The sequence below is a fragment of the Rhinoderma darwinii genome, chromosome 3 (genome assembly GCF_050947455.1).
Source record: "Rhinoderma darwinii isolate aRhiDar2 chromosome 3, aRhiDar2.hap1, whole genome shotgun sequence".
NCBI lineage: Eukaryota > Metazoa > Chordata > Amphibia > Anura > Rhinodermatidae > Rhinoderma > Rhinoderma darwinii.
Window position 1 is genome coordinate 131,056,093 of NC_134689.1, and position 21,594 is coordinate 131,077,686.

The 21,594-nt window shown below is 42.9% G+C and overlaps 1 protein-coding gene across 4 annotated transcripts in view; it reads left to right on the forward strand.

Annotated features, from left to right (window-relative positions):
- Positions 1-21,594, forward strand: part of BRD8 (bromodomain containing 8) — a 115,682-nt gene that overhangs the window by 64,556 nt on the left and 29,532 nt on the right. For all 4 annotated transcript variants that reach the window (XM_075856747.1, XM_075856748.1, XM_075856749.1 and 1 more), the window contains 5 exons: positions 2,001-2,243; positions 6,069-6,238; positions 8,680-8,766; positions 13,508-13,576; positions 14,397-14,574. In XM_075856747.1, the coding sequence (XP_075712862.1) occupies positions 2,001-2,243; positions 6,069-6,238; positions 8,680-8,766; positions 13,508-13,576; positions 14,397-14,574 (747 nt within the window). The remainder of the gene's footprint in view (positions 1-2,000; positions 2,244-6,068; positions 6,239-8,679; positions 8,767-13,507; positions 13,577-14,396; positions 14,575-21,594) is intronic.

Sequence of the window (21,594 nt, forward strand, 5' to 3'; positions counted from 1 at the left end):
GAAAAAAAAATTATAATTTTATTTTGGTTATATTTTTTTGCTTTTTAAGTTCACGCTAATAATTGATAAAAACACCTCTTTTTTTTTTTTTATAACTGTTCACGTATATTGAATTGCGATTTACTCGCCAAACTGCACTACAGATCACTCCTCAGAACAAATTAAAAGAAATTAATTGTGAAAAAAATTATTAAATTGCACTAAATAGTTAATGTATGAATTAATTAACTAATTAACTAACTAACAATTTGTTATCAAGCTAACTAACCTACTATTCCTGCCTGCCTGTTCTAAAACGAAGGGGCACAGGGAATACAAAGTATATAGTTTCTATATACTTTGTAAATGTATATATATATATATATATATATATATATACTGTTACATACAATTGTGTGTATATATATATATATATTGTGTGTGTATATATATATATATATATAGTGTGTGTGTATATATATATATATATATATATATACTGTATATGTATATATACAATTGTATGTATGTATGTCTTTTTCACTTTTCTTCTGTCTTGTCCCGATCAGTCTCCTTCTCTCTAAAACGCTGTGTCAGAGTGAATGAGGCTGACAGGAGATGACAAGCACGAAAAGTTTGTTTGTAAACAAACTTTTCAGAGATCACCATGATTGGTTAACCCGTTAGTGACTGCCCCATAGTGTTTTTACGGCGGCCACTAACGGGCTTTATTCCGATGCAATAGCCTTTTTATGGCGCTACATCAGAATAAATAAACAGAGCAGGGAGCCGTTAAATCTCCCTGCTCCCAGCTGCAAGAGGTAGCTGAGAGCTGGGGGCATCCCTGCTCGACCGGGTGAGATCGATATTAGTATTGATCTCACCGGTTTAACCCCTCAGATCGCCGCATCTGTGTGGTTTTGGAGAGAGGGAGGGTGCTCCCTCTCATCCCACTAACACACGGCCTCTAACATGACCTAGCAGATGCCTGTCCGTTTTACACTGACAGGCATTATACACTGCAATACAGAAATATTATAAATGCGATCGGAGGATCGCATAGTGAAGTCCCCTAGTGGGACTAGTAAAAAAGATTTAAAAAAAGTTTAATAAAAAGTGGAGAAAAAAAAAATGAAAAACCCACTTTTCCCCCATACAAACTGCTTTATTATTAAAAAACAAAATAAAATAAAAAAGTTACACATATTTGGTATCACCGCGTCCGTAACGACCCCAACTATAAACTTATTACATCATTTAACCTGCACGGTGAACGTCTTAAAAAGCATCCAAAAATTGCTGTTTTCTTTGAATCCAGCCTTAAAAAAAACGTGATAAAAAGTGATAGAAAAATCGGCTGTTAGTGAGCAGGTTGCTGGGGAGCCGGGGACACTGACACAGCTGGCTTCCGAGCTCTTTTCACAGCGCTATGCCGGCTGGAGCAGAGATCTGTAGATTCACGCCTTGGCTGCTCGGGGTATATGCGAATAGGACGTGAATCTACAGATTGTCGGCATGAAAGGATTAAATAACACCAGACTCTTTTTAAATAATTCAAACCCCTGATCAAACCCCTAAATTATTCCAAACATCAGACTACTAACTTAATTCAGAATTTAGACCAGACCCCTAAATTAATTCAGAACCCATATCCAATCTCTACATTAATTCAGAACCCAGACTAGATCCCTACATTATTTCAGACTCCAGACCATACCCCCAAATTAATTTAGACCCCAGACCCGACTCATACATTACTTTAGACCCCAGACCCCTAAATTCCTGACCCCCATCGCCCCCCCCATAATTCCACCACTGCTGTAGACTTACTAATGTATTGACCAATCTTATAATTTGTTTATGCTGCTTCCTTCTCTTAAGAGAGGGAACATGGGACTCAAGCAATTACTAAGCTATTGATCAAATCTTATTTGTGTTGAATTTATATAGCCTGTGCTTTACAGAATTATTTATTTTATATCATGTATAGTTTACACTTTTTATGCTCATGTGAATTGCAGGTTGGAGATTCCAGGTTGAGTCAGTCCACTACTAGCATAGATGATTTATTGAGTTTCCCTCAAAATTCTTGCATTAAGGATTGGAGTGAAGGAGATGGAGGATTCTTAGGAAAGAATGTAGAAAATAATGTAGAAGGCCAAAGTCATCTTGAACTTGAGAAGACAGAACACAAGACAACAGACACAAATCAGTCTTCAGACCTAGCACTTGTTATAAATATATCTGCTGTGGGCTGTACACAGGTAAAATATATATACTTGATGAAAAGGTACCATGGACCTCATTTACTAAAACTATATTGCAAAAAAAGAGAATGTACATGGTCTTCAAATGCAATGTTTACAGTATGCTACTGCTGCCAAGCAAACATTTTTTGAACATGAACATGAGGTTTATGCACATTTTGATTGAACTGTATAAGGCCACTTCACGGCGACCTCTTTTAACCCCTTCCCGACATTTGCCGTATGGATACGTCATGGAAAGCCAGTGCTTCCCACACTTTGCCGTATCCATACGACAAATGGTGGACACCGGCTCAGAAGCTGAGTCCGTGCCATCATCGCCGGATGTCAGCGGTGTATTACAGCTGACATCCGGCTGTAATGGCGGGAACCGATATTAGCTTCGATCCCCGCCATCAACCCCTTAAATGCAGCGGTCAAACGCGATTGCTGCATTTAAGTTGTTTGCAGCTCATCAGAACCCCATCAATGAAATTGCAGGGGCTCCGGTTGCTGCAATGACAACCGCAGGTCTAATACTGGCCTCCCTCTCTGCCTAGCGCGGAAGTTTTCCAGGCCCCGCCCGGAGGTGGCGCCTGAAAGGCTTTCGTAGCCAACGGCAAGATGGCGCCGGCCCAGGAGCTGACATCCGCCTGTAACGACAGGAACCAGAGCTAGCTCTGATTCCTGCCATTAACCCTTTAGATGCAGCGATCGGCAGCTATCGCTGCATCTTAGAGGTTGCTAGCAGATCGGCAGCCCTGCCATGCAATCAGGGCTGACGATGCTGCTGTGGTAACAGGAAGCCTAACAATGGCCTCCTGCTCTGCCATTACGGAAGCCAATCAGGCCCCGCCGGGAGGCGAAGCCCAATCGGCTTGCTGTCAGTGAATGACTGACAGATCTAATACATTGCACTAAATAGGTAGTGCAATGTATTAGAAAAAAAAAATCAGACGGTTGGACCTTCAAGTCCCCTAGTGGGACTTGAAAAAAAGTGCAAAAAAACAAATCGTTTTAAAACATATAATAAAAGTTTCAAGTAATAAAATAAAACACAATCACCCTTTTCCCTTATCAAGTCCTTTATTATTGAAAAATAATAATAAACCATACATATTTGGTATCGCCGCTTCTATAATGGCCCAAACGATAAAAATATTATGTTATTTATTCCACACGGTGAACGGCGTAAAAAAACAACGTAAAAAACTATACCAGAATTATTTTTTTTGGTCACTTTGCCCTACAAATATTGGAATAAAAAGTGATCAAAAAGTTGCATGTATCCAAAAATTTTACCTATATAAACTATAGCGCGTCTCACAAACAACAAGCCCTCATACAGCTCCGTCGACGATTAAATTAAAACGTTATGGTTCTCACAACTTGGCGACAGAAAAAATACATTCTTTTTACAAAAGTAATTTTATTGTGCCAAAAGTTGTAAAACATAAAAAAGTGTTATAAATTAGGTATTACCGGAATCGGACTGACCTGCAGAATAAAGCTAATATGTAGTTTATAACGCATGGTGAAGGCTGTATAAAGAAAACTAAAAAAAACTATGCCAGAATTGCAGTTCTTTGGTCACCCTGCCTCCCAAAAAATAGGATAAAAAGTGATCAAAAAGTCGCATGTACCCAAAAATGGTACCACTAAAAACTATAGCTCGTCCCACAAAAAAACAGCCCTTAAACCACTATGTCTATGAAAAAATAATATTAGTTAAGGCTCCAATAAGCCAGGAAAGAAAAAATATTCAGTTGTGCAGGCCCAAGGGGAATATTTCTTCTGTTTCAATAGGCGAATTATCAAGGCCCTAAAATTAAGGAACCAGGAAGGGTAGGGCCCAAACATATCTGCTGGAAGCGAGGGTACCCATATTATACCAGGACAACACTTCCCAGCAAAATTCCCCAAACTGCAAAGGTGCGGAGTGTGGACCAAAATGCTGAAAAGGAAGGACATTTATCAGTGCGACACTGGCCTGTGCAGAAAGGATTGTGTCACAGTGTAACACACATCTATGGATTATTTTACAGGTTTTTTTTAACCCAATTGTTATACCATCTGACTATGCCCCTGATGTACTCTGCCCAGCTTACATATGCCACTACATTATAATTGGAAACACCAGCAATACTCAAACAAAACTACTTCCAAGCAAATCCACTCTCCAAAAGCCAAATGGTGCTCCCTCCCCTATGAACCCTACAGTGTGCCCAAACAGCCGTTTACTTCCACATATATGGCATCGCCATACCCGGGAGTACCCTTTTAATAATTTTTGGGATGGCATAATCTGGGCACGACCTATTTGCCACTGAAATGGCATATCTAGGGAAAAATTTTAATTTTTACTTTGCACCATTCTATATATATTTGCATGATTCTATAATCAGGAAGACGGATAGAATAATTTGCCTCCAAGACCGCCTCAACCAAATGGTTTGCTGTCTCCCTGGTGCCAGGGTTCGGCATGTGGTGGAACGGGTGGACAAATTGCTGGGAGGGGCTTGGGATGATCCAGCTGTCGTGGTCCATGTGGGTACCAACTACAGAGTAAATGGTATGTGGAGGAGCCTTAAAGGAACAGTGTCACCAAAAAATTTTTTTTAATATGTTAAAGATGTTAGTGCTTTATTAAAAACGTTTGGATTAATTTGTGTGTTTGTGTGTTACTTTTTTTTATTTTTACACTTTTTCTTCCCTTATGGGGGCTGCCATTTTTTTTTCCATTTCTGTATGTGTCGATTAACGACACATACAGACATGGAATACGGCAGCTCCAATCCCATAGGGACTGCGAACGGGGCCCGTTCCATCCACTATCGTGTACGCCGCTGTGTGGGAACGGCGCATGCGCCGCTCCCACACAGTTCAATTTGAAATGCGCGCCGTCCGGCGCCATTTTCCTGTAGACCGGAAGTCACGGCCGGACAGTAAGATTACTACTTCCGGTCGCGGCTTCCCAACTTGTGCACATGGAGCAGCGGCAGCAGACGGAGCGGATGGACCGGAGGGAGCGGCGGCGACTGGAGCAGGTAAGTTATTTCTATGTATGTTCGTGTTTCAGTGTGTGTTTACTACTGTATGTAAACCTACTACACTGTGTGTTAGCTCAAAAAATTGCGACACACAGTGTAGGAGGTTAGACCGTTCAAACCCCTCGTTTCTCCCGGCACTAGCCAGGATAAAGGAGGGGGGGATTCTGAGAGCTCACTAGAGCGAGGGATTTTTACCCAATTTTGCAGCAAAAAGCAATGTGGTTGCTTTACCACATGCAATGCTGCAATTTTGGGAATGGCTCCATCTAGTGACCAGTGCTGGCAAATATTATAAATTGAATCCAATTCATAATATTTCCTGACTCGTGAAAAAAATAAAATAAATTAGAACAATGTTTAATCACCTACACACTAATTGTTTAACTAAAAAAAAAAAACATGTTTTGCTGGCAACACATTCCCTTTAAGAATAATTTGAAAGAACTAGGCTTCAAGCTGAAGGGAAGGACCTCCAAAGTAGTATTCTCAGGAATACTGCCTGTGCCATGCGAATCACAGGAAAGACAGCGGGAGCTCAGGGAGTTAAATGCATGGCTGAAGTCTTGGTGTAGAGGAGAAGGCTTTGGGTTCCTAGAGCACTGGGCTGACTTTTCGTTGGGGTACAATCTGTATTCTGTAGATGATTTGCACCTAAATGGAAGGGGGTCCGCTGTGCTGGGGAAGAGAATTCTAGCTGGGGTGGCGGAGTATTTAAAACCTTTTCTACCTGTTCTACAACCTGTGTTCCAGTATTGAATTTGCATGATATTTTGCATGATATTTTATTTTTCAGGACCTAAATGTGGAGGAAACAGTAAGGGAATGCATTGACTCCCAATTATCACAACTCTGGGAACCTGTGTCAGAAGTGGACCCCACTTCTATGAATCAATATGAAAATGGAATTTCTATTTGTGAGAGCACTGAATGTATCATTCCAAAGACCATTTCATTGTTCGAATTGTGAGTGTGATTCAGCTCCCATTCAGCAGAGTTTTGCAGAAATTTTCGTTACCTCCAAGTATTATTACTAAGCATTCTTTTGAGCATTCAATTTATCTATAATTACATTTAGGGTATGTGCACACGAGGTGGATTAACTGCAAATTTTACGCAACTGATTTCTTTGTGAAAAATCCACAGCGTATTACAGCTGCAGCAAAGTTGATATGATTTCAACAAATCTAATCCACATGCTGTGGAAAAAAAAATACACAGTAAGGCCTTATTTACTGCATGTCCTATTTTGATCCGTTTTTGCGGACCACATCGCCCATTGAAATCAATGGGTGCGTGAAAAACACAGACAGCACATGGATGACATCTGTGTGCTGTACATGTTTTTCATGCACCAGTTGCTAAAGAAATGATGAGAGAAAAAAAATGGGAACACTGATGCCACACGGAAAGCACACTGATACTAAACGGAACTGAAATGCATGAAATACAGTCCGTTTTCTGCGGATGCAAAATGGACACGTTCGTCTGAATCAGGCCTAACGGAGCACGGAAATTGACTTGCGATGCGGATTTGAAATCAGCAGCATGTCAATATCTCTTGCAAAAATGCTGTGGAATTTCCACACAGAAAATCTGGACGGAAAGTTTACGCTGTGTGTGGCTGTACCCTTAGGCTTCATTCACACGATCGTGAAACACGGCCGTGTGACGGCCGTTTTCAGAACAATGAAGTTCTATGGGTGTATTCACAATGCTGTCTTTTTAACGGCCGGTGAATATTGGCCGTCAAAAAATAGGACATGTCCGTTTTCACTGCCAGATGGCTCCCATAGAAGTCAATGGATCAGTTTTTACCGGCCGTTTTTTAGGAAACAATCAATGTAAAAACTGATCCTGGCCGAGGACTACTCGCTACTTTGAGCGCTGAGTCCGGGGAAGCCCTTGACATTACTGTCCATAGAAGGACAGTGATGTCAGGCTTTCAACAATTGAATCCCCAGCCAGAGCATCGCAAGATTTCTGGCCGGGGACTTCAGTCTTGTAGCTAGCACGGCTCCATGTAGATAGCACCCCCCTGCCTGAAGATAGCAAGCCCCCCACCCAACCCCCGTAGATAGTGCGCCACTGTAGCTCCCTGTAGGAGTGGAATCCCCGGCGGCCAGACCCCACTCTGGTAGGGAATTCCGCTCCTGGAGAAGCCCTCGGTGTCACTATCCATATGTAGACAGTGACGTCAAGATCTTACTCCTGGAGCGGAATCCCCGGTCTGCTCTTGCAGTGGATTCCGCTCTCCTGACGTCACTGTTTATATATGGACAGAGACATCAGGGGCTCCGTCTATGAGGAATCCTCTGCCAGAGGGATTCCGCTCCTACAGTGAGCTACAGTGGCACTATCCACAGGGGAGGGGGTCGTATCTACAAGGGGGATGCTATCTATAGGGTGGCGTGCTGTCTACAGGCGGGTGCTATATGGGGGGTGTGGCACTATCTACAGGGGACACTGTGGTGCTATCTACATGGGCATTGTGACACTATGTGGGCTCTGTGGCACTATCTACAATGGGCACTGTGGCACTATGTGGGCACTGGCACTTTATATGTGGGCACTGTTACTTTATATGTGGGCACTGTGGTACTATGTGGGCAATGTGGCACTATCTACAATGGGCACTGTGGCACTATGTGGGCACTGGCACTTTATGTGGGCACTGTGTCACTTTATATGTGGGCACTGTGGTACTATCTATGTGGGAACTGGCCCTATGTGGGCATTATCAACAGTGGGCACTGTGGCACTATCTACAGGGACATTGCAGCACTATCTACATGGGCACTGTGGTGATTTCTGGGGGTTGGGACAAAAAAAAACCTGACAAATGAAATCCATCCTTTCTTTTAATGGCCATAAAAAACTAATGACAAGCGGCCATTAAAAATGGACAGACAGACTGTAAATGGATGAAAATTTAGAGACACACTGATGCAAAACGACCATGAAAAACTGACAGTTGATCAGTTTTTAATGGCCATTTTTTTTCACTGTCATGTATATGTAACCTTAGGCTATGTTCACATGTGCGTCAGGGCTCCGTTCCAAAGTTCTGTCGGATCTTTCCGTCGGAACGGAGCCCTGACTGACACAAACTGCAACCACAGTTTTCCGTTTCCATCACCATTGATTTCAATGGTGACGGATCCAATGCCAATGGTTTCAGTTTGTCTCCGTTGTGCAAGGGTTCCGTCGTTTTTGGCACCGGATCCGTCACCATTGAAATCAATGGTGATGGAAACGGAAACCTATGGTTTCAGTTTGTGTCAGTCAGGGTTTCCATTCCGACGGAAAGCTCCGACGTAACGTCGGAACGGAGCGCTGACGCAGATGTGAACATAGCCTTATACTTTGTATTTATGTATGCAGTCATATACCTATTTATTTTTCAGATTGGTTTTAAATACTAGAAAATTCAACCAAGAACACAACATCAGAAAAAAGCTGTCACCCATTTGGAAGATGTTAGCAGATCACAGGTGTGTTTCCAAGTATACTCAGAATGCAGGCATAATCTGCTTAACCCCTTCCTGACATCCGCAGTATATATACGGCGCTGTCGGGAAGGTGTTCCCGCAAACCGCAGTACAGTTAGGTTGCGGTGATGGTGCGGGCTCAGAAGCAGAGCCGGCGCCATCACCGCGGGGTGACAGCTGTATTATACAGCTGGCACCCTCCTGTAACTGCCAGGACCGGAGCTATTCTCCGATCCGGCCAATTAACCCCTCAGATGCTGCGCTCAATAGAGCGCAGCATCTGATGGGTTTATAACCCGACCGGCAACCCAGCGGCGCAATTGCTGGGTTGCTATGGCAATAACTGACACTACGTATGTAGTGCAGTGTATTAGAGTAGCGGGGCATCAGGCCCTCAAGTGCCCTAGTGGGACAAGTAAAAAAAGTAAATAAAAATGTCGTAAAACAATAAAAACACACAAGTTTCACGTAAAAAAAAAGCTAAACTGCCTTTTTTCCCATAAGTCTTTAATTATGGCAAAAACCGTAGAATATAAAAAAAAACTATACATAATTGGTATCGCCGCTTCCATAATGACACAAACTATAAAACTATTATGTAATTTATCCCGAACGGTGAACGCCGAAAAAGAAAAACAATGAAAAACAACGCCAGAATCTTTGTTTTTAGGTCACATCTCCTTCCAAAAAATGCTATAAAAAGTGAGCAAAAAGTCACATTTACTCCAAAATAGTACCAATAAAACCGAAAATTCGTCCTGTAAAAAAGTAATCCCTGATACAGCTTTGTGCACGCAAAAATAAAAAAGTTATGGGTCTTAGAATATGGCGACACAGAAAACAAATCATTTTCTAATAAAAGTGATTTTATTGTTCAAAAGCTGCAATACATAAACAAACTAAATAAATTTTATATCGCCGTAAGCGTATCGACCTGAAGAATAAAGTTAACATGCAATTTATGGCTCACTGTGGATGCCGAAAAAAAACCCAATAAAACACTATTCCAGAATTGCTTGTTTTTGGTAATTTCCTATACCAAAAAATGAAATAAAAAGTGATCAAAAAGTCGTATGTGTTCCAAAATGGTACCAATAAAATCTACAGCCCGTCTCGCAAAAAACAAGCCCGCACACAGCTCCATCAAGCGAAAAATAAAAAAGTTATGCCACTAGTAATGCAGTGATGAAAAAACATCTCAATGCACAGGCCGAAGGGGAACATTCCTTCAGTTTCAGGGCCCTAGTATTTAGGAACTAGGAAGGGAAGGGACATAGCACATCCGGTAGAAGCGAGGGCACCCATATTATACCAGCACAAAACTTTCCCAGCAAAATTTCCCAAACTACAAAGGAGAAAAAGTCCCCAAAAGTTACAGAGTGTTACAAAAGGGGGATAAGAAAGAAAACTGTTTATCAGTGTGACACCGGCCTGTGCATAACGGATCGCTTCACAGTGTACCACACATCTATGGATAATTGTATTATTTACCCTATTATTATACCCTCTTATTATGCCCTGATGTACTCCGCACAAATTACATATGCCCCCACATTATAAACTGAAATACCAGTAATACTCAAACAAAACTACCAAGCAAAATCCATGCTCAAAATGGCGTTCTTTACCTTCTTAGCCCTACAGTGTGCCCAAACAGCAATTTATGTCCACAAGTAAGGCATTACCATATCTGGGAGAACCCGCTTAACAATTTATGGGGTAAGATTCTCTAGGGGCACAACATATTGTGTGGTGAATAGGCATATCAGTGGAAAAATTGCAATTTTCACTTTGCACCATCAACTGCATATTAATTTCTGAAAAACACCTGTGGAGTCTAAATTCTCACTACACCCCTTGATAAATGCCTTTAGGGGTGTAGTTTCTAAAATGGGGTCACTTTTGTTTGGTACATCAGGGGTTTTGCAAATGCAACACGGCGTCCGCAAACCATTCCAGCAAAATCTACGCTCCAAAAGTTAAATACCGCTCCTTTTCTTCTGAAAGCTCCCATATATGTAAACAGCCAATTATAACCACATATGGGGTATTGCCGCACTCGGGAGAAATTGCTTTACAAATGTTGGGGTGCTTTTTCTTCTTTATTCCTTGTGAAAATGAAAAATGTTGATCTAAAACTAAATCTTATTGGAAAAAAATTTTATTTTCCATTTTCACATCTTAATTCTAATTAATTCAGCAAAAAACCTTTGGGATCAAAATCCTCACTATGCCCCTAGATGATTCCTCAGGGGGTGCTGTTTCCCAAATGGAGTCACTTTTGGGGTGTTTCCACTGTACTAGTACTACAGGGGCTCAGCAAATGTGACATGGCGCCCAGAAACCATTCCAAAATCCAAATGGTGCTCCTTCCCGTCTAAGTCCTGCCGTGTGTCCAAACAGCTGTTTCTGACCACATGTGGGATATAGTTTTACTCGGGAGAAATTGCTTTACAAATGTTGTGGTGCTTTTTCTCCTTTAGTCCTTGTGGAAATTTTAAAAAAAATTAGCTAATCCTACATTTTATTTGAAAAAAATTTAGATTTTCATTTTCATGGCCTATTTCCAAAAATTGCTGCAAAAAAACTGTTGGGTCAAAATGCTTACTATACTCCTAAATACATTCCTCGAGGGGTGTAGTTTCCCAAATGGGGTCACTTTTGGGGGGTTTCCACTGTTTTGGTACCACAAGACCTCTTCAAAGCTGACATGGTGCCTAAAATATATTCTAATAGAAAGGAGGCTCCAAAATCCTCTAGGTGCTCCTTTGCTTCTGAGGCCGGTGCTTCAGTCCAGTAGCGCACTAGAGCCTCATGTGGGATATTTCCTAAAACTGCAGAACCTGGGCAATAGATATTGAGTTGCGTTTCTCTGGTAAAGCCTTCTGTGTTACAAAAAAATGGATTCAAAATGAATTTCTGAAAAAAAAAATGAACTTTGTAAATTTCACCTCTACTTTTCTTTATTTCCTGCGAAATGTCTAAAGGGTTAAGAAACTTTCTAAATGCTGTTTTGAATACTTTGAGGGGTGCAGTTTTTAAAATGGGGTGACTTATGGGGGGTTTCCAATATATAAGGCCCTAAAAGCCACTTTACCACTGAACTGGCCCCTGTAAAAATAGCCTTTTGAAATTTTCTTGAAAATGTAAGAAATTGCTGCTAAAGTTCTAAGCCTTGTAACGTCCTAGAAAAATAAAAGAATGTTCAAAAAAACTATGCCACTCTAGACATATGGGGGATGTTAATTAGTGACTATTTTGTGTGGTATAGCTATCTGTCTTACCAGCAACGTCCAAATAGAAATAAGAGAGCAGCACAGTAATACAACAACCTCCAGGGTAGCAGGGTGCAAGCCTCCAGGAATCCGAGTTTAGAATCCCCAGATTTCAGGCAAAGAATAGAAATAGAGCAGTTTGACAAAGGCTGCATTGAGCAGCTGAAACGTTGCATTCTATCACACAGATGGGGGAATAAAAATCCCTTTTTTGACTTCTGGAGTGCTGCCTCTATTTCTATTTTTTGTCTTACCAGCAGATCCATTTAAATTTAGAAAAATGCACATTTTTGCAATTTTTCCCTACATTTTGGTGTTTTACACAATTAAATACTGAATGTATCGACCAAATTTTGTCTAAGTATTGTCTAACTTAAAGTCCAATGTCTCACGAGAAAACAGTCACAGAATCGCTTGGATAGGTAAAAGCATTCCGAAGTTATTACCACATAAAGTGAAACATGTCAGATTTGAAAAATGAGGCTCTGTCAGGAAGGTCAAAAGTGGCCAAAGTGGGAAGGGGTTAAGGCCTTATTCACACGAACGTGTTAAACGTCCATGTGACGGCCGTTAAAACAACGGCTGTCGCACTGACCTATATAATTCAATGTGGCCGTTGTTTCAACGGACCGTGTGAAGGGTCGGTGAGAGAATAGAAAATGTCCTATTTGTTCCTACAGCGTTCACTTGGTGGGTTAAATAACGTGATATTTTAATACTTCAGACTTTAACAGATGCAGCAATACCAATTATGTTTACTTTTTTTTATATTGCTTGCATAATATGTTTGTAAAAAATGGGAAAGCTTTTACTTAGCTTTTTACTTTTAGTTATTTCTTTTCTTGTAGTTTTCAAACGTCTTTTTTTTAGTCCCCGTAGGGGACTCAAGCATGCGATTGTTTGATTGCTCAGGCAATGCATTGCCTTTATCTGTTCTGTACTATTAAGTCCTGCCTCTGGCAAGACTTTATAATAAAACACTGATGGCAGACCTGGAGGCCTTCAAAAGGCCTCCGGCTGCAATGGCAACGTATCAGATCTGAGATTTCGTTGAAGTGGGCGATGATTGGTGGACAGAGGGAGCCGTTCCCTCTGTTTTACCTTTCAGATGCCGCAGTCGCTTTTAAAGGTGACATCTGAGGGGTTAAATGGCTGGGATCTGAGTTATCGCTGATCCTGGCCGTTGCAGGCGGTGTCAGCTGTTTGTAACATCCAGCACCCACTGCATATGGCGAAGGCTCAGCTCCTGGGAATGGCTTACAATCGACGAGGCATTACTACAGTGTTGCATTTTTAAATTCCCATATAGGAAAACGTTTCTGCTGCAAAATTTATAGATAAAATAAAACATGTCTCGGATAATGCTGTTTAATTATATTCTAATAGTATTGTTAATATGCTTACAGTACATACAACCAATTGGTATATATATATATTTTCTTTCTTTGTTTGTGTACATTTTATTGCAGATATGCTGGACCATTTCTTAAACCACTGAAGGAAAAGGAGGCCCCAGGATATAAGGACATTGTTAAACGGTTAGTTGGGGCATAAACCATATGGGGCAGATTTACTTAGACTGGCTTTCAGAAGCCAGTCTTAATCCAGACTTCGTTGCATGCCTCGTAATAAATTTGGCTGTTTTGCGCCCAAAATGTAAATCTACGTCTGAAACGAGTGGGCATAAATTTGCGCTATAATTTATGCCGATTTCTGACGTAAATAATTGTGAATTTGTCGGACTGTAGTTGGCCCTTCTGCTTAGCCCCACCCACTTTTCTCGACACTTTTCAAATGTGGCGAGAGGGGTAAACAGTCAAAAATGTTATCGCAAATATGGAGTGTGTCAAAATATGCTACTTTTTTACTCCACTGTAGTGGTGTATACCTGTTAATAAATTCCACCAGAAACCAAATTTATGGTCATGGAATTTTTCTCTGGTCTCTATTATCTACTTTTTCACTGTATTATGTAAAAATTTTTACTGTTCGGTAAGAATCTGTAATGGATGACACTTTTCTTTACATAAATGAAGTATGGTCTTCTGTGAAGAAAGAAAAAAAGTTCCTGCCACCAGCACTAGTGACAATGCAGATATAGAATTTGAATTCTTTACATTTTGACATCTATCACACCAAATTGCTTCACAAAAATATCTATATTGATGATTTGATATTTCTGTCAAATTTCTTTTAAAATGTAATAAATTAAATAGGATAAAAAAAAAATCCCCTCCTTCCAACATTCTTGCATTAAATATCTGATCAGTTACTGTTCAAAGGATTAGTAGAAAATAAGTGCAGACATACATTAAACAGAGACAGGTATCAAATTAAGTACTTACTTGTTCTTTCTAGGCCTATGGATCTCGCTACAATGAAACGGGGACTATCTAAGGGAAGCATAAGGACAAGTGCAGAGTTTCAGAGAGACATTCTGTTAATGCTTCAAAATGCTGTGATGTACAACAGCGTGCAGCACATTGTTCACCAGAGAGCCCTGGAGATACAAAGAGATGTAAAGGAGTTGCTACAGGTATTTTGATACTAAAATTACTCTATACCATTACAAGTCTTTAAACTGTCATTTTCTCATCATATTCTATCAATACCAAGGTGATAATTTAAAGAGAAAATAATTCAAAGCAATAGCTTTTGCATTCTGGGTTCCTGGTTTTGTACACTCAGGGAAATCATTATTACAGTTCACTGTCACAGTACATGGTTGGGCTGTCACACAGACACATCCTGACGATGGCACAGCATGCAGGAGCCATCAGTGCCATCAAAGGGTGTATGTAAATTAATGGGATAATAGTACAGAGACGTGCGATTAGCCAGTTAAAATCATTATCATACCTAAAGTCCAGAAATGCTGTTAATAGCTGTTTAAAAGTATTAAAGGGAATCCGTCACCAGCATTTCACCTATTGAACTTTACTTATCCCTTACTGGCCGCTGCTATCAAAATTTCATTGCCGTTATCCCCTCTCCTAAACTCCTCCTCCGACTGTAAATAACGGTCTGTAAACATGTTGCGCCTTTTATCGTAATAATTCGGTGTCCCGTTGTACGCTCACACCAGAAGAGGACATCAATGCACAAGTGCGGGCTTTTGTGTGCTGGGGGAAGGCGAGGAGCTGTCAATCAAAAGTAAAGAGGCGGGGTAAACTCGGAAAGACTTGAGGAATGAAGATATGACTCTTTTCAAACAAAGATTTGACTCTTTTCAAACAAAGTACTGAGACCCCCACCAATCGCTAAAACAAAGTGGCAAAAGCGCTCGTGTGAGCGCTCAGCCATTTCGTGTCTGTTCGGCTTTTTCCAGAAATCAATGTATCGGAGTATGGACTCAATAGAAAGTCTATGAGTCCGTACACCGATACATCGGTTTTCCGGAAAAAGCCGAACAGAAACAAAGCGGCTGAGCGCTCACACGAGCGCTTTTGCCACTTTGTTTTAGCGATTGGTGGGGGTCTCAGTACTTGGACCCCCACCAATCAAAACTTCTGACATGTCACTATATGTCAGAAGTTTGTCAAACGTTTAGTTACCCTTTAAAGGGTTATTACCATTTTAGACAAGTATGGCATATTCCCAGGATATGCCATAAATGTGTAATAGACTTTGGTCCCAGCTCTATGACCCGTTGCTATATAGAGAACAGGGGGTCACGAGGCCCAGCGAGGCGACCGCAGGCTGACGATTCCAGACGGGGTCTATGTGGAGAGGTGGCCCGCATGCACGCGGCTCTCTCCGTTCTGTTCCTTGGGAGTTACAGAAACAGCCGAACAGTGAACCCCGGTTTTGGTATAGGTGCGGGTCCCAGAGCAGGGACCCCTGTCTATAAGATATTTATGGCATATCCAGTGGATATGCCATAAATCTCTAAGATGGGAATAACCCTTTAAGATAGTTGTTGGCTGCTATTCCTCGACCAAACGCACATGTGTACTCTGGCAGCTGCTTATCTCCTGCAGAAACAAGGAATCTGCCAAGTTGGGACACCCTTATCCACATCAAAAAAGCAAAGTGGATCACAGCATCACAGGAACTTCTTGGTGAAAATGTTTTATTTGTTTTATTTTATCCATACATCACGGCAAAGTTTTGGCATAAAAAAACTGTCTTTTTCAAGCATCATATTAGAAACCTATTAAACAATAAAGACTGTACAAGGTTCATATCTGCTGTCAGGATGCAGAGCTTTACATTTCTAATGAGCTAAGAAAAATGAGTCTACTCAGTTATACTGCCATGCTACTGCAGAGGCCATGCTCTTTTCATTAACAAGCAGGGCAGAAAGCTATTTCTATTGGCTGCTCTGCAGTGAACAGAGGATCACAATGCAGAGACCTGGCTGTGTGTAAAGTAACTGAGCATGTGTGTCCAACAGTGCATTTAGTAGGTGGATGTGCACATTGCTATACATTTTAAATACCAGGTGGCGCCATACTATTTATGAAAATGTCATAACGCTTCACTGGATCGGTTTTTTTTTAACAGCATGTAAATTGCAAACATTGTGATTTATACAATTAATATGGTATTTTATTGTGGGGCAACCCCTTTAATTTACATGGGGCAGGGATGAAGGGGTTGAACAGATTATAGTCACACTATATCCCATTTCCTTCTGTCTTTGTTTATTTGTAAATGACTAATTTAATCTTTATAATGTTCAAAAGCCTGCTTCCACGTGACTGATTCTGCTGATGGCACTGTGTGCAGAAATGGACAGGGTCATCAAAGAGAGCATGTAAATTAACAGTTTAATGGCATGAAGACCACAGACAGAAAGTATTTCGAGTAGAGGCGTTTCCCTTTAAGCAATGTCATCTAGCAGCCAGAGAGGATAGTTGCTACAAAGAAGTATCTTGCTTTGGAGAACCTGGTCTGACTGTGCATTACTTGCACAGTTCTTTGATTTCAATAGGAATCCTTCTAATAAATGACCCCACTAATAAAAAGGAATTGTCTAGTATAGAAATTCCCTAAGACAAGCTGACTGGATATAGCATGCGCATCAGGGGCATACTCTAGGAGGGTTACATGGCTTAAATCAGCCCCTTGTGCCCATACACTGTATACAGTTGAATACTATGGAGGAGAAGATAGTCTCCGTGCCTCGCCATACACTCTCATAAGATGCCGGCCATTTTAGGCCTCCGGCCTACAATGCATCGGGTACTCAACACAGGCCAGAGCGATGCAGTGATGTCATAGGTCCCACCTCCATCGTGCCACTGACAGAGCAAGCCACTGGCCGGAAGTGGCCAGTAGCCTCAGCTGCTCCATTCATCGTATTTTCCGGAGGCACTTTTACTGTTGGAGGGAACTAAGATAGGCACTTTAACAGTGTGTGGGGAACTAAGGGGACACTTTAACTGTCTGGGGGCACTGTAATGGCTGCGTTTGCGGACCGTTGCCTCCCCTGATCCATTGAGGGCCACGACCGCAGACCTCCCCCTGTGGCCAACGTCTCCTTCCCCGGAGACGTCAGCACATCCGCCCACTCTGTCCTGTAATGTCTGCTGGGGTGCGTGCGCGCATATGTAATGAATTAATTCATTATTTTCCAGATCACCCTGGACTATAAAAAGGGCCCTGCCCTTTCACTCCTTGCCTGAGCATTGTTGTTGTCTACCCCTGTTTGTATTGGAAATGGTCCCTTAGATGTATCCTGCTCCCAGTGTTCCCGTATCCTGCTACTTGTATCCCATGCTGTGTTTGTCCCTGAGCCTTTCTAGTATTGGAGTCGTGTTGTGTCGTTGCCACGCCTGCTGTTATACACCATGCCTGGTGTCATCTGCCACGCCTGCTGTTACACCACATCTGGTGCCATCTGCCACTCCTGGTATCATCCGCCATGCCTGGTGCTACGTGCCACATCAATTCCCATCCATGCCAAAGCCTCTGCTACCTTCTGGACTATCTCAGGTACCCTTGTGCTACGAACTTTGCATAGACTGTGACTTGGTCAGCTGCCACTCCGCTACGGCAGAGCAGCCTAGTGGGTCCACATACCCCAGGATCGTGACAGTACGCTCAGGCCATGGAACCCACTGGCCAATCAAAGACCGCAGTTCAGGTGATACAAATGGATATGCGTGACCTACGTGCACACCAGGATCAACTACTCGTGGCTGTAAACTCTATCATTAACCTCCTGCTCCTCTTCTGGATGCTGCTGCTGTTCCACTGCCCGTTACTCATCCTGTCTGTTCCGGATCCACAGTTTCGCTGCCTCTTCCTCCTCGCTATGACGGTGACCCTAGACCCTGTAGAGGGTTCATCAATCAATGTATCATTCATTTTAGGCTACGTGCTCATCTCTTCCCCTCTGATGAGACCAAGGTAGCGTTCATTATTTCCCTTCTAGCTGGCAAGGCCCTGGCATGGGCGAACCCCATCTTGGAACGAGAGGGACCGGAATTCCCGGACCTAGCTTTATTCTTACAGACTTTTTAAACTGTGTTCGAGGAGCCAGGTCGAACATGCTCTGCAGCGGCCACTCTGCTAACCCTCAAGCAAGGAGGGTCCACAGTAGGAGAGTATTCTATTTACTTCCGTACCCTGGCAGCAGAGTTGGCATGGAACAATGAGGCTTTGGTGGCGACCTTTTGGCAGGGACTTTCCTCGCACATCATAGACGAGCTAGCACCCTGCGATCTTCCTTCTACCCTGGATGCTCTTATCCTGTTGGCTACCCGGGTTGACATGAGGATCCAGGAACGTGCTCAGGAGATTCGGCGGGAGAGACGTTCCCACAGACTGGCACCCTCGTTCCAGAAGCCACTATTGCCTCCACCTGTTGGCCTTATGCAGGTAGACTGAATCAAACTGTCCGAGCAGGAGAAACAGCGCAGACGCTCTTCAGGTCTGTGTCTGTATTGCGTCCTTAAAGGCCCTTTCATGTGCCAATGTCCACAAAAGCCAGGAAACTCCAGCACCTGGGGTTGGTTGGAGGACAACTCTAGGTGGGACGACACCAAACGTTAAAACCTCTCCCAAGTTATCTATTCCTAAGACCATCATCTCTGGAGAGATATCACACTCCTCCTCGGCCTATCTGGATTCTGGGGCCTATCTGGATTCTGGAGCAGCTGCAAATTTTATCCAGGATCTAGTGGATCGTCTACATCTACCCACAGTTCTTCTGGAGAGACCCCCCTGGCTGTCGCCTCTGTGAATGGACTACCATTGCCAGACCCTATTGTGTTCGTCACTAAACCACTGACACTACAAATCGGAGTTCTTCACTCGGAACAGATCACCTTCCTTGTGCTGCCTAAAGCTATTAACTCTGTGCTGCTGGGCCTGCCTTGGTCTACATGCTCCGGTTCTCGACTGGAATTCTGGAGAAGTCCTCCAATGGGGGTCCAGATGCCTTAGCTGCTGCCTGCCACAGATTCGTCCTGTTTTGCCTCCACTGCCGCAGTAACTCTCCAATCTCCCGTATCATTATGCTAGTTTTGTGGACGTCTTCAGTAAGAAGGAAGCAGAGACTCTTCCCCCTCATCGCATCTACGACTGCCCTGTTGATTTGCTTCCTGATGCTTCAGCACCTCGAGGGCGAGTTAATCCTCTCTGCCTGCCAGAGACCCTAGCCATGCCTACGTTAAGGAGAACCTTGAGAGAGGGTTCATCCAGAAATCTTCCTCCCCAGCCGGATTCTTCTTCGTGAAGAAGAAGGACCGATCTCTTCGTCCATGTGTCGACTACTTGGGTCTGAACCAAATTGCGGTAAAAAATAAGTATTTTCTGCCTCTCATCTCCGAACTTTTTGATAGTATTCGTGGGGCCAAGGTATTCACAAAGCTGGATCTTCTCGGAGTATATAGCTTGATCCGTATCTGCAAAGGTGGCGAATGGAAAACCGCATTTAACACCGACATTACAAATACCTTGTGATGCCCTTTGGACTGTGTAATGCTCCAGCTGTGTTCCAGGAGTTTGTAAATGACATTTTCCGGGATCTGCTGTATGTCTGTGTGGTGGTCCATCTAGACAACATCCTGATGTACTCACCTGATTTGATGACACATCAGAAGCATGTTCTCCAAGTTCTGTCGTGGTTAAGGGGGAAACGCCTATATGCTAAAATTGAGAAATGTGTGTTCGAGAGAAGCTCTCTGTCCTTCCTGGGCAACATTGTATCTGACCGTGGTCTCAAGATGGACCCAGAGAAGGTGGGATCCGTCTTAGAGTGGCCATGTCCACAGGACCTTCGGTCCATACAAAGATTTCTGGGATTCGCAAACTTCTATCAGCAATTTATCCCGAACTTCTCTTCTGTGACTGGTCCAATCTCGGCCCTCACCAAGAAGGGGGTGAACGCCAAGGTTTGTTCTCCGGAGGCAGAATCACTGTTTACTAATCTCAAGAGCGCTTTCACCTTAGCATCTGTTCTCCATCACCCTGATGCTTCCCGGCAGTTCTTTCTGGAATTGGTGCATCTTCCATTGGTGCTGGAGAACTACTATGTCAAAAAAACTCTAAGGGCAAGATGGTGGCCTGTGGCTTCTTCTCAAAATTATTCTCTCCGGCAGAACGCAACTATTCCATCGGGGATCGGGAAGTGCTGGCCGTCAAGTAGGCATTAGAGGAATGGAGACACTTGCTGGAGGGCACGGTGCACCCTTTTATCATTTATACGGACCACAAGAACCTTGCGTACTTACAGTCAGCAAAACGACTAAATCCTCGCCAAGCGAGGTGGTCGTTATTCTTCGCTTGATTTCAATTCTTGCTCCACTTCCGTCCTGCTGATAAGAATGTGAAGGCTGATGCCCTGTCTCGATCATTTAAGACTAATGACTCTGAGGAAATTCCTCAATATATTATAGATCCGTCTAGGATTATTGTCGCTAACCCGTTGCAAATTAGAGAAATTCCTTCTGGATAGACTTTTGTCTGCCTTGCAGACAGGAAGAGAATTCTCCGCTGGGGACACAGCTCCAAACTGGTGGGGCAATCAGGTGTTCGAAAGACTCAGGACTTCATAGCTCATCAGTACTGGTGGCCCACTGTCACGATCTGTGGGTATATGGACCCACTAGGCCACACCGCTGTAGCAGGTTTGCAGCTGTCCAAGCAACAGTGTACCAAGTCAATCCAAAGTCCGAGCACCAGGGTACCTGTAATAATCCAAACAGTAGCAACGACTTAGGCGCAGATGGGACCTTGGCGGCAGGTGATGCAAAATGTGGCAGATGACACCAGACGTGGTGTAAGTCAGCAGGCGTAGTAGACGGCACAACACGACTCCAATACTAGAGATGGCACGGGTACAAATACAGCACAGGACACAGGTAGCAGGAAACAGGAACAAAGAGAACAGGATATGACTAAGAGACCATTTGCAAGACTAACAGAGGAATACAAACAATGCTCAGGCAATGGATCTGTGAGTGCTGGCCCGCATCTCTTCCCCAGGAGATGCAAACACTCACTTCCGCTCCGCTCTGCAGTGTCCCGGCCATTCAAGTGGAGATGACTAATCAAATTTTGGAGAATTATCTTCGTCATTTTGTTTCCGCCCAACACGACAATT